The sequence below is a fragment of the Mirounga leonina genome, unplaced genomic scaffold, assembly GCF_011800145.1.
Source record: "Mirounga leonina isolate KUSES-001 unplaced genomic scaffold, KU_Mleo_1.0 Mir_93, whole genome shotgun sequence".
Classification (NCBI taxonomy): domain Eukaryota; kingdom Metazoa; phylum Chordata; class Mammalia; order Carnivora; family Phocidae; genus Mirounga; species Mirounga leonina.
The window spans coordinates 13939643-13954291 of record NW_023270854.1 but is presented as its reverse complement, the minus strand read 5'-3'; the positions used below and the strand labels follow the sequence as shown (position 1 = coordinate 13954291).

Here is a 14649-nt window from a genome sequence, read left to right as displayed (position 1 = left end):
ATGAAATAACACTGCAACTTCCTTACAGAACAGGGAATATTTTAATATTCTCAAACACAACAATGATTTTGACAAGCTACCTTCTGTTTATAGGAAACACTGAGTTGCTGAAGGGTTTCTTGTTCCACCTGTATCCAGACAAACATTAAGCATGACAATACTAACGGAAAGAGAGCTTCATACCTAAGGGGCAAAGGGATTTGGGGTGGAAGTGGGAGGGTAGAAAAGAAAAGAAAAAAACATTAAACAAGTAAAAATGCAAATTTATGCAAAATTAAAACAACCTTGATAATACTTCAAAGTCACAATATCACAAAATTTAAATTTTCTAGGCTTTCCAGAAGAAGAAGGTGGGAAAGGAAAGGAACATTTAAATATCAACTCCAACACCATCTTTTTTTGAAATTTATTAAATCTTGAGATCATTTTAATTTTAAAATAGTAGAGATATTTAGAAATCATTCATAGGGTAAACGACAAATACACAAAAAAGGAAAGAAAACGTTAAGATGAAGGTAAAAAGACAATGCATGAGTTAAAATCATTAATATATATAGAAGAGCAAGACCAATGTTCCAAATTTAAAAAAAAATGGGTGCAATACAGACCTAAATCTCTCAGAAAGAAAAAAAAAAGAGAGAGCCAATGAACACATGAAAATACATTTGACCTTACTGATAATTGATATGGAAACTAAAATAATAAGATGATACCACATTCACTTACCACATTTATCCAGTTAAAAAAAATGTCAACAAGAGTATAATGAAAACTAACCCTCATACTCTCTATATAGGAATAAACAATTTCTGGAAGGCAATCCAACACTCTGCATCAAGAATCTCAAAAATAGGGGCGCCTGGGTGGCTCAGATGGTTAAGCGTCTGCCTTCGGCTCAGGTCATAATCCTAGGGTCCAGGGATTGAGCCCTACATCGGGCTCCCTGCTTGGCGGGGAGGCTGCTTCTCCCTCTCCCTCTACTGTTCCCCCACTTGTACTCTCTCACTCTGTCAAATAAATAAAATCTTAAAAAAAAAAAAAAAGAATCTCAAAAATATTCATATACCATAATCCAATGATGTCACTTCTAGGAATTTACCCTGAGAAAATAATTCACTATGGGCACAAGAATTCTCCTATGAAGATGTTTGTTGTAATACTGTTTACAGGAGGGAAAAAACAAAAACAAAGACAGGAGACAAGCTAGGGAGTGATTAAATAACGTATGGTACATCTCTAGGCTAGTATAATGTGGGCATTATAATGTGGACAAAGGAGAAATGTTCATGAGATAGACAGTGACAGAAGTCTTTTCTAATCCCCCTCTGGCCTACTTAGGGATATATGTGCCACCTGGGTAATCCCTCAAATACTCCATGATAGTTCTTCTCCCACCATTTTAATCACATGTTCACACCTTTAATCACATGACACGCCTTTCCCTCTAGTTTGAAAAAGCTCTGACTGTGTCAGTCTTGTCATCACTGCAGGCCCAGCTAACAGAAGTATTTGCTGAGTGAGTTACTTAAGTGGAAGTTACAAAACAAAATCAAACTAACCAAACCAAAACAAAAAACTTTATTTCTCTCAACTTTTTCACCTATTGAACTCTATTCCATTTGGTGCTACTTCCTAAACATGAGAAGACAAAAGAAGCAAAATGCTTTAAATTCTATCACTGACCATAAAAATAAAAACTGAAGACCGGGCAGAAGGAAGTGTTTGGCTTTAAGACAGCATACACAAATCACTCGGTATAGAAGATGCAGAATGCCCAAGTTATGAACAGACAATATATACATGAGAAAATATCATTAGTAAAACAGGCATAGAAAATTTACACAAAGCTGTACCATTTTTGACCTATTAAAATAGCCATTGATGTTCTTATTTAAAAATGAAAATACCAAATACTGTGAAGGATAGGACCCCTCAGCAGTTGCTGGTGATATTATAAATTGGCACTGTTCTGAAGACAAAAGTAAAAAAAAATAAATAAAAAATAAATTCATACTGTATGGCTCAGCTATACTACATGTGAGAAGTGAACAAAGGAAGTAATAGAAACTATATAGAAAGCTTGTGCACAAAAACATAACTCAGAGTATTATAATAAGAAATGGAAATAAATAAAATGATCAAAAATAGAGGAATGGCTAAATAAATTAAGGTTCCTCCACACCACAGAATATTAAATATCTATTAAAATGATGGTTAGGAGCCTATGAGCCATCTGGGACAATGCTTCTAAAATAATATTAGGTATGGCATAGTTGGTGAAGCATCAGACTCTTGATTGTGACTCAGGTTGTGATCTCAGGGTTGTGACGTAGGGCTCTGTGCTCAGTGTGGAGTCTGCTTGTGATTCTCTCTCACTCTCCCTCTGCAACCCCCCCACTCACTCTCTCAAATAAATAATTCTTAAAATAAAATAATATTAGGTAGAAAAAGAAGATGAAATAGTACATGGACTATGATTAATACTATGTTAAAAAGACAAATACAGAGGTAAGACTGGAAGAAATATATCAGAGTATCAGCAGGAGGGGTAGGGTAAATAGATGATTTCCCCCTTATCCATACTTTCCAAAATGTGATCAATACCACTTTTACAATGATTTAAAAAAAATAATTGAAAAACAAATGTTGACTTAGAATGCCTGTATCCTAGCTAGTGTTTAAAATTTAGTTCAGGGGCGCCTGGGTGGCTCAGTTGGTTAAGCGACTGCCTTCGGCTCAGGTCATGATCCTGGAGTCCCGGGATCGAGTCCCGCATCGGGCTCCCTGCTCGGCAGGGAGTCTGCTTCTCCCTCTGACCCTCCCCACTCTCATGTGCTCTCTCTCATTCTCTCTCTCTCAAATAAATAAATAAAATCTTTAAAAAAAATAAAATAAAATTTAGTTCAACTTCCACAGGAGTCCTCGATATCAACGGCACCAATTCAGCTCCCCTACGCAAATTCTTTCTCTAGCCATTCTTTATATCTTACAATTCCCAACCTAATTAAGTAACAATAACTTAACTGTTGCATTCTGTAATTGCCTAACACTGTAAAATCAAGTCCTTATTTTATAGCAGCTTACAACTCTATTATACACCTGGGGTAAGCTAATTGTTCTGCCTGTTTGTCTGTTGTATCGGAGATGGGAAAGAAAAAACAACTGTTGATTAATTGAATCAAGAAGGTGTATACTCTAAGCAAAAGAAGACCACGATTTTTAAAAATATTTGCAGTTATATATGAAAGTATTCTTTCCTAATATATGAAAACATAAATTTCATACTTCTACGAATAGTGCTACAGATTTATTTCCTTTCAGAAACTATAAACTATAATCACTTTCATTTGTAAAATGTAGATTAATAAATCTGATAAAGACAATCTTCCAATGGGACTTTATTTCTTTAGACAATCAATATCTTGTATAAAGTCTGCATATCTGAATTAATAAACTGAAATACCAATAAAATGTCATCACAGGCTCACAGTGTACATAGTAGAACCTTACAGAATTAGGATCTCCTACTTTGGTCTCCGTGCAAATTCAACAGGGGGAAAAAGGCATTTAGCTTTGTATTATAGTTTGTTAAGCAAAGGGATAATATAAATACAGTTTTGGCGAGAAATGTTTAACAAACTTAAGAGAACTATTTTCAAGCATTTCAATAGCTTCCATTTGCATAAAAATAATGAAATGCTGATTAAAATGAATCTTCTTTATTCATTAAATCAAGGATACATTGTTAGAATTTAGGATTACTATTACTGTATTTCTGTAAAGTAATAAAAATGCATTTCTTTTAAATATCTTTTATTTATTCACTTATTCACGAATTTACATAAAGAATCCTCCAGATTGTCCAAAATTGTGATGTAGAACAATCAGGTGGACTATAAATTTTGCAAAACTGATTTGAAATTGAAAACTGTGCTAATTGAAAATGTTAGACTGTGCTGTTTTAGGCTATCTCTGTTGCATATTTCTGCAAAGGTAAATATACTTTCTGATGTTGGACAATATATTTCTTAATACATTCATTAATAAGGTTATACTCATTATTACTGTTCTGTTTTTACACATGAATTTTTGCTTTTCAGATTTTCTTAAAATAAATTAAATGTGCTTATGGTAATATGCTTTGGTCTCTTTATGACTCTGAAATTGATGATTTAAAATACTATCATATTTATCCCCAATGTAAGTTACATGATTAACCTCATTATACATTCTGAAATATTTTTTCACTCAAAATTCAACTTTAATCATCCTTTCTTCTTTCCTTCCTTCCTTTCTTTCTAATCCAGTAAACCAGATCTATTTCTAGATTTGTATTTCTTAAATCTTCTACACATTCCTTTAAATTTGTTTATTGCTTTAGAATGTGAAGGCTCAAAAAAGAAAAGGGCTTATTGATTATTAACTGACTGTGTAGAAGTTGGCACATATTTCTGGACCCTCTCAAATACATACTTTCTTAAGGCAACCTCTGGGTAGGATCTCTTAATGAAACTTGCGTGTCACCCCAAAGTGGTGAGTTAGAATAGAAATTATTTTATATTTTGCCTTCTCATCTAGACTAAAAACTAATTCATATATAGTTTGATGGGTTCTGATTGAAACTAAATTATTTATCCTGAAATTTCACCAATAAAGGGGAAAAGAGTGAACAGGTTTGTTTTTGTTTTTAAGTAGGCTTCACAAAGCCCAGCACAGGGCTTGAACTCACAACCTTGAGATCAAGATGGGGGGCGGAGATTAAGAGTTGGACACTTAACTGACTGAGCCACCCAGGTGCCCCAAGAGTGAACAGTTTTAAAGTCTCATTACGTTTATCAGTCTTGAGTAAGAATATGCTGATAGACTTCAAGTTTTATTTGAAAGTTCAAAGTTCTAAGTCAATAAGCAAGCCCCTCTTAAAATCTTATTAGGTAACTGGTGAAGATTTCCCTATTGCTTATATTACTTCTTCACATCTGTGCTTCAGATCTGTTTATGCAGGGAGAAAAGAAGGCAGGAGGTGTGGGGAGCTTTGATAAGAGCAGGTTTCGTACCCCACACTGGATCATCTCTTATCTGAGGACTACAAGAACTCCTGGGGCCTAGGTCACTTAGGATGTTAGGGCCTATTATGAAGAGATTTTTTAGAACATCCCTCTAATTCTGAATTAGGACAACTAAGTTTCCCAGAAAATGAACCTAAGTCTTGGACCCCAAATGGCTTTACAAAATCATTTAAACTGGGAATAATCTGTTGACAGCACAATGGTGAATCTGAGGTTTAGTCTAGTTGGGATTAAGATCTTCTATCTGGGCCAAATTTTGAGCTATCTATGAGCGGTGGTAATTTGATTTGTCTGTTCTATAAAATGTTGTTATAATGCACACATTTCTCACCCTCATAAGCGTTCAAGTAAGGATAAAATAAATTTCAAAAGCAAGTGAAGAATCCTTTTCTTCAAAGCAGATGGGGAGATTGTATCACTGCTTCATGGACTTCTAGAGAACATTTTAGGATCCAACCCAAATCAAGCTGCTAGTTTTTGTTTTGTAAGAAAATTTAAATCTTAAATAAAAGTGGATTCTTTAACTTCTGGGAAAATATTCTGAAAGTTTCTGAATCAAAAGGAATATTTGGACTATGATATATGTAAGAGTAAAAATAAAAAGAAAATATATTCAAATAAGAATGAACAAATCAAGGCATAATTTGAAGTGCATGAAAGGAATGGAACAATGCTACAGTTCTTCTAAGTCATTATTTGAGAAGACTTCAAATTCCTCCATAATCAATCAGAACTTTCTAACATTGTAGTGAAATGACATTTTAGCAACTTCAGGAAATAAACAGAAAAACAAAGACAACAGACAATACTATAAAAATAGGAAAAAGAAAACAGAAGATTTAAGATCAAGTCATATATAGTTCTTATGAAGTAGAAAATATTGATAATTTATTCCTCAAGATATACACATTTTTCATTTCCAGAGGTAAAATATTCAAAGATAAATGTCAAGATCATTTAAAACTTGCTACTAAAAATTAAATTTTAAAAACAGTTTATACCCTGTGCTTAGCAGTAGGTAGGCTGACATCGAGGAAAGAAGTATGCTAAACAACCGCTCAAAGAGACTTGTAGGGCTCAGCAGTGGTAGGACGAAGGAAGAGGCTGCAACAAAACAAAGCAGGGCCGTGTCAGTATGACAAACACAACGTATATGAGTTCAGAAGCACTGATTCTAGTACCATTTATAGAATTTATTGTTTCTGTGGCCTCTCAAATGGGCTATACTGTCCTAATCATTTTTGTAAGAAATTTGAAACTTCACATTTTTAAAAAAAGATTTTATTTACTTATTTATTTTAGAGAGAGAGGGAGCGCGCGAGAGCGGGTGGGGAGGGGCAGAGGGGGAGGGAGAGGGACAAGCAGGCTCCCCGCTAAGGGTGGAGCCCTACAACATGGGGCTTGATCTCATAACCCCAAGATCACGATCTGAGCGGAAATCAGGAGTCAGGGGCCTAACTGAAAGAGCCACCAAGGTGCCCCTGACACTTCACAGTTTTACACTTGATCTTAGCCAAAAGGCCAAGAAGCAATGAAACTTCACATTTTTAATTAAAATTACATTTCATTATTTTGCCACATTTTGGCTCAGATTTTTCTCAATTTTATTTAGCCTTGCTCACTGTAACATTAACAACGAAACGAATAATTTATTTGCTAATACAAATAATAAAAACCATAATACAACATATTGTTCAAGATTCAGCAGATTTTCTTTTAATTGGGCATTTAGTTCAAAGACAACTTATTCCCCAGAAATTGATTTTTCCTAACGTCCTTCTCCCAAGTTTTCCCGCTGCAAAGTAGGCATCGAGAGTGGTAGCGCCTCACTCAGAACATGAAAAACAGGAGAGGGTTTCCCCACACGAGAGCTGTAATAAGAGTAATTTAGTAATCCTTCCCCACAGGACGAGAAAGCAAGTACTTCAGTAGAAGGGCAGCAAAACATTAACTGCCCATTTCTATTTGGGGAAGGAAATATGCCTAAGTTCCTCATCACCCTAGTTAGGCAGGAAACATGCATGGAGTTAAACGCTCCTGAGTATGGAGACAGATGACTTGGGATAAAATCCTGGGTGATTCATTATTAACTTTTTAACCATGGGGCAAGTTTATTAACCCATCTAAGTAGTATTCCTATCTGCCCGGTAGAGAGGATATAAATAGGCTGTTGTGAGACTTAACTACAACTTTGCCTGTAATATGCTCCCTGAGCATAGTGCGAGGGATATAGTAGGTGCTTAATAACTGTTAGCTGCTATTATTATTACTAATCAATATCTACAAATAAGTTAAATTTAAAAACAATCTCCTTCAAAGTCAACTCACTGCAAGACGTAAGTCTCTGAAAGTTATATTGATAATCCCCTGGACAAATAGCTTCTGATATTTTTCAGATGTGTAGTTCCAATACTGTGATCATCACCTGATATGTATTTTAACAGAAAAAAGTAACATTTTAATATTTCTTATTATAAAAGCCAGTTCAAATGAGACCTCTTCTGTAAAACTCTATTTTCTATCCTTGTTTTACTTTTGTCTAAAAAATTGATGAGGTGCTAAAGAGGGAAATAAGAGTCCCCATTCTGAATGACATATGTTAGAACCAGTTTCATAACATATAATCCATTTGGAGATCACAGCACATTAGCAAAAAGTACTCACTGGAACTAGACTATGGTGAATTCGTGCCTGGAAGAGATCTCTGGAGATACTGCTGACCTACTTATGAGTCATGCCTTACAGCACTTGGTAGGCATCCTCTAGTACCTACTTCTCTCAATCTCAAGGACTAAATGTCTTATTTAAAATGTATGCTCAGGGGCACCTGGGTGGCTCAGTTGGTTTAGTGTCTGCCTTAGGCTCAGGTCATGATCTTGGGGTCCTGGGATCAAGCCCTACATCGGGCTCCCTGCTCAGTGGGAAGTCTGCTTCTCCCTCTCCCTTTGCCTCTGTGCTCTCTCTCTCTTTCAAATAAATTAAGTATAATCTTTAAAAAAATAAAATAAAATACAGGCTCAGCCTAGAAATAAGCCCCCATACACACAGTAAATTAATATTTGGCAAGGCAGCCAAGAACACTCAGTGGGGAAAGGATAGTTACTTCAACAAATGGTATTAAGAAAACTAGATAACCACATGCAGAAAAATGAAATTGGACCACAATCTTACACCACTCACAACAATGAATTCAAAATGGATTAAAGACTCAAGCATAAAACTCCTAGAAGAAAATATGGGGATAACATTAAGGATAACATTGTTCTAAGCAATACTTTTTTTTGATATGACATCCAAAGCACAAGCAACAAAAGCAAAAATGAACTACATTGACTACATCAAATGAAAAAGTTTTGCATGTCAAAAGAAACAAAACAACAAAATGAAAAGGCAACCTGTGGAATAAGACAAAATATTTGCAAACCATATATCAGATAAGAGGATATCAGATAATATCCAAAATATATAAAGAACTCACACAACTCATTAACAACAAAAAAAAATCCAATTAAAAAATGGACAGAGGAACTAGACAGATATTACTCCAAAGAAGACATCCAAATGGCCAATAAGTGCATGAAAAGATGTTCAGTATCACTAATCATCACAGAAATGCAAATGAAAACCACAATGAGATATCACCTCACACCTGGCAGAATGGCCATTATAAAACAGACAAACAGAAACAGAAAATAACCAGAGTTGACAAGGATGTAGAAGAATTGGAAGCCTTGTGCACTGTTGGCGGAAATGTAAAATGGTGCAGCCACTATGGATATAGTACTTTCTTTAACATGACAAATACATATAGCTCAATCCTAAAGCCAGCATCTACCTTAATGGGGAAACTCCAGAGGCATTCCCACTAAGGTCAAGGAAAAAAAAAAAAATCAAGGAAGTTCACTATCTCCACCTATTTAACATTGTTCTGGAGATACTAGCCAATGCAAATGAACTAAAGGAAACAATTAAAGGAATAGGAACAGAAAAGGGGGGAAATATACATCTATATTTGTAAATAGCACGACAGTATACTTGGAAAATCCTAGAGTCAATGATAAACCTAACTCAAGAAATGAAAGAATTCAGTAAAAAAAAATAGAATGTAAAATCAATAGCAACTTATTCTCAATAATAATTAGTAGATAAAATGAGTGAGAAAAGCCCATTTACAATAGCAACAAAGCAGATAAAATACTTAGGAATATACTTAAAAAATATGTAAAGCCTGTATGAAGAAAACTATAAAGATTACTCTTAAAGGCAAAAAAGTAGGCTGGAGCAAGTGGAAAGACATCCCTTGTTCTTGGTTAGAATGTTTCAACATTACTCATGATTAAAATATAAGTTTTCCCTAAGTTAATTTACATATTTAATATGATCTCAATAAAATTTCCAGTGGCCTTTTTGTGAAGCTTGAGCAAGTAGATCCTAAAGTTCATACTTTATTGAAATATACTATGAAGTCTCTGTAACTAAAACAGTATATTACTGGCACATGAATAGACATATAATTGGAATTGTTTAGAAAGTCTAGAAATAGACCAGTGTATCTAGTGTGTGATAGAAGTGTTATCTCCAATCACTGGGGCATATAAAGTCTTTATTAATGATACTGGATAGCCATTTGGAAAAAAATTAAATTAAATCCTTTCCTTAAACCATATATTTAGAATAATTAACTCTAAATGCATCAAGGATTGAAATGTAAAATGTAAAGGTATGCAAGTACTAGAACAAAATATGAGTGAATTCCTCTATAACCTAGGTATCAAGGAAAGGCTTTCTAACTGTGACTAAAAAGCCAGATGCATTAAAAAAAAACTGATTACACAAAAGTAAAAATCATTTAGAGGGCAAAAGACTTATAAGCATAGTCAAAAGACAAGGGACAAACTGGGAAAAATTTTTATTACATATATCATAGGTAAAGGACTAATATCCCTAATTTATAAAGAGCTTTCAAAAATGAAAGCAAAGGACCAAAAAATCTATAGAAAACGAGGGAAAAGAGATGAATAGATAATTCCCAAGAGACATATAAAAATGGCCCTTAAGCATGTGAAATGGTGTTTGACTCACTCATTAATAAGAAAAATACAAATTAGGGCACCTGGGTGGCTCAGTTGGTTAAGCGACTGCCTTCGGCTCAGGTCATGATCCTGGAGTCTCTGGATCGAGTCCCGCATCTGGCTCCCTGCTCAGCAGGGAGTCTGCTTCTCCCTCTGACCCTCCCGACCCTCCCCCCTCTCATGCTCTCTCTCTCTCTCAGTCTCTCTCTCTCAAATAAATAAATAAAATCTTAAAAAAAAAAAAAAGAAAAATACAAATTAAAAACACAGATACACCATTTCTTAAACACAAGATTGGCATAAATTCAATAGACTTTGGTGAGGCTATGGGGAAATAGGCATTCTTCCTATATTGTTAACAAAAATGAAAAATGGTACACCTCTGGAGGGGAATTTAGCAATATCTAAAAGTACTACATGTGCATTTACCCTTTGTACCAGTAATACAACTTCTAGGAATTTATCCTGAAAATATACCTCTAACAGTATGAACTATGCATATGCTCAAGGTTATTTGTTGCAGGATTATTTGTAATTAAGAAAAAAGATTACCTACCTAAACATGAAAGCATAGGAGGCTGGTTAAATAAACAATGGAATACACACACAATGGAAAACTAAATAGCTGTAAAAAAGAATAAAGAAGAGCTCTATGAATTGATATGAAGTGATTACCAAGAGGTGTTAAGTGAAAGATGCAAAGTACAAAAGAGGATATATAAAATGCTACTCCTTTTGTGTAAGAAAGGAGGAAAAGTAAGAAAACATCCTTATATCCATTTATCACTGCAAAGAGAAACATATAAAGGATAACCAGAAAGCAATGAAGGTTATAGCCCATGAAGGATTAAGGGTATAGGAGAATGGGGGGAAAGGACTACAGGCAGCACTTGAGTATACCTTTTTGTATTGTTTCTATGTTTGGAAACATGTGAATATTCTACCTACATAAAAAATTAAATAAAAAAGAATAGGAAAGAAAAAAAAAAGCCAAAACAAATTGAAACAAACCTAGCTGTAGTTCAAATGAATACCATAATCACAGTGAACAAAATGGAGGAAGGGAGGCAGGCAGGCAGGCTGGCAAATCCAAATAACTATGAACACAATATTTAACCGTAAACCCTTGGTCTTGGGCAAGGTGAAGTCTGGGCGCAGAGTGAGAATTACAAACAAATCTCGAATAATATTGTTTATTGTGACGGTATGGGTGAAAGACTCCTGAATTTGTTTTAGATATACTATAGGACTGAACAAATGAGTACACATGTTGACGTTGTGGGAGCCAGGGTTACTTATCAACATGGGAGGAGCATATAAATATGGAATGGGGGAAGGCAAGAAAGAATAGACAGAGATATAGGTATAGTGTGAACTTACGATTTCTGAAATATGTATAGGTATGCATGTTTATGTGCATATATGTGTATGTTAATTTGTGTATATGTATTTATATGTAAGAGAAGTTATATGTATATAAAAGCATATATTTCCTAGCTCTGTCTGTTGAAGAGCAAAGAAGCAAAGATACTCCAGTAGTGATGAGAACATATGGCACTCAGATCTTGGTGTCTAATACTATTCACCCAATAAAAAGAGCTATGGTTCCTCAGAAAAATAACTGATTCCAGAGCTGGGACAGTGTGGATACAAGGTAAACCTTATAAAGTAAACATCTTCTTAATGCCAGAAAATAAGAAAGTGCTCAAAAAACTTAAGGGAGGGTGGCTGTCTATTTACAAGCTAGCTCCAAGGTGCTATCTCTAGCCAAATCTGGGACAATTTGAGCACCAAAGTATCAACAGTAATGAGTTATAAATCTTTGAAAAAATAGGTGCTCATGAGTCCACAATAATAATAAATAGATGAGTGAGTGAACGAACGAATGAATGAATGAATGAATAGGAAAGAAGGGAAGATTCTCAGAGGAGAATGCTGAGAACCTCTGATAAATGCAGTAGGAGTTATTTTGTAGCCATCATGACAAAGACTGGATCAGCAAAGATTTATGAATGGATGCTACATCTAGGGAGAAATTTTGATGAGAATATCTGCTGGTCTTAGTGTCCCCACTGACAGCTTATTTACAATGAAAAAAACTGGGTGACACCTTGATAGGGTGATGGAAATTAACATCAACAATGAGGGACAGATAGAGACTATGCGCCTCCAAATGTGACCCTAGGAAGGGCACAGCATCACTTACGTCTGAAACATCAGACAAATCCAAATTGAGTAACAGTCCATTGCGGGGTGGGTGTTGCGGTTGGTTATATTCTTCAAAAATGTCAATGTCATAAAAGACAAAGAAAAAAATGCCATGAACATTGCTAGGTCAGCTGAAAAATTAATATAAGGATGGCAGAATAAATAAAAATACTGAATATGGTATCTAAAAAATGTTACCCATACATATGTTCATAAACACAGATGAGGGACAAGCACATGAAATGGAGGATGGTTTTCTGTAATTCTATGTTCTCTCTCTTTTTAACCTTTTTAGAAATTTAAAAATGAGATATAATGAAATGCACACAAATTATGTTTTCTTTGCTTCTCTTCTTCACTGTAGTTTACCCCTACGTAGGTAAGAAAACTAAGGAGGTGAGCCAGGCTGCATTGGAAAGGAATGAGCAACAGATGCATTGCTACTATGTACATTGGGTCTCCTATTTGCCATATACTGTTTATCTGCTGGTGTGAGTTATATATGACTGTGCACTTGAGAAATGATGGACTATGACAGAAAGACTTCCCTTTAGTACTACAGTTCCCATTCACAGTTTTTGTTTTTTCTGGGGATTTAAAAACTAACACATCATGTGAGAGAGATCATTACTAATAGTCACCTCATTACCCACCCCTTCCTTGCAGTATATAAGCTCCAAAAGGGCAGGGACTTGGCCTATCTTTATTCTTCTCAGGGAACAGAAGAGTGCAGTGCCAGAACATAGTACAAACTGAACACATTTTTTTTTTTTAAATGAAGGAGCAGTCATCAATATTGTTCATGCAAAATGAATATAAATAGTAATTTTATTAAATCAAGATAATTCAATGGGAAAGCCTGCAGAACAGCCTTCATCATTTTTAAGGTAAAGTTCCATCCAAAGATCTTTTTCTTTTTTAATGAACAACAAAAATCATTAAAAAACACACACACACACAAAAAACAGAGGGGCTAAATTGCATGTCACATTATTCATAGACATCACAAAGTGTCTTTTTTTTTTTTAAAAGGAAAATCCTAGACTTCAAGCTTCCTCTGTCTTATCTTCTAATTGGAAGGAAAACCCTAGGTCCTTAAATTACTTCTGTTTCCTTCACATGCACACTTCAGGATCCTTAAATAAAGGTACTATAGAGGAATGCGTTTTGAAACATTTAACTGGCTTTATAAAATGTGTAATGTGTTGGGAAGTGACTAATCAATGTTATTTTCAGCAAGGGAAATACAGATAAAACTGAACTATTTCCTAGTCCCTATGTAAGGATGGAGAATTTATGAATTGACATGAAATTTCAGCATAAGAATCTCTTCTCTTTGGGAATCCGTTAGTTTTATCAGATGTGAATAAACATATAGCCTTATTATCAGGCCAATAATATTCTAACAAGTAATTCTTACTAACACATGAATGTATTAGAACAAAAGTTCTAATTTTCTTTGTCAAATTCCAGCATAAGATGGAATTCATAGCTGGTTATTATTATTTTCATTCAACAAAATTATTTCTTTCAGTAACAATAATACAGGTATATATGGATAATTTTAAGATATGACTTGCTATAATAACATTAACTCATTTAGTTTGACTGTCCTCTTACCTAACGTTATCCAGCTAATGATCTGGTTAAAAAGAGGCAGTCCTTGTTTCTTGAGCAAACTGTCATGGGTCGTATACACAACACACATGGAAAGCACGATGCTCAGCATCTGAAAGTAAATACAAAACACACCAGTAGAAGAGAAGGTGGTGAGAGACTAATTTATATATAAAAAGAATCCTTAGAAAAGTGCCTGAACAACTGGAATCTAGCCCCAAAACGACTGAAATTGGACCGGCTCACATACAGCCAAGGCTACAAGCTTGATAGAACTCTGGCAGTAAGCAGAGGCCCTCCTTTACAAGCACGAAATGAGGCATTTTGCACTTTCAAGAGTAGTCTGGTATACATGATCACACCATATCTATTTAGAAATATTCATTACTAACGTTGAAGATTTCTTAACTCATGGAAATGCAGATAGTGCAATGTGGCTGAGTGTCTTCTACCCAGTCATATCCATTGATTCAACACGTATTTGTGGCCTGAATGTTCTCCTGGTACTGGGAACACAAGGAGCACAGTATTCTTCAGGGAATATATATAAACTCGTGGAGAACTGGTAAATTATGGCTTGTAGGCTGGTGGCCTGTTCCTAGAAATACCGTTTTGTTGAAACACAGCCACTTATGCGTAGTAACATTCATTCATTTATGTGTAATCTACAACTCCCTCTGAGCTAC

The 14649-nt window shown here is 34.9% G+C and overlaps 1 protein-coding gene across 5 annotated transcripts in view; it reads right to left on the bottom strand.

The window, feature by feature from the left end:
• The window catches only part of PIGN (phosphatidylinositol glycan anchor biosynthesis class N), a 109835-nt gene that overhangs the window by 31938 nt on the left and 63248 nt on the right, over positions 1 to 14649 (bottom strand). For all 5 annotated transcript variants that reach the window (XM_034996201.1, XM_034996199.1, XM_034996198.1 and 2 more), the window contains 3 exons: positions 13967 to 14075; positions 6068 to 6170; positions 81 to 183 (listed from right to left, as the gene is read on the bottom strand). In XM_034996201.1, the coding sequence (XP_034852092.1) occupies positions 81 to 183; positions 6068 to 6170; positions 13967 to 14075 (315 nt within the window). The remainder of the gene's footprint in view (positions 1 to 80; positions 184 to 6067; positions 6171 to 13966; positions 14076 to 14649) is intronic.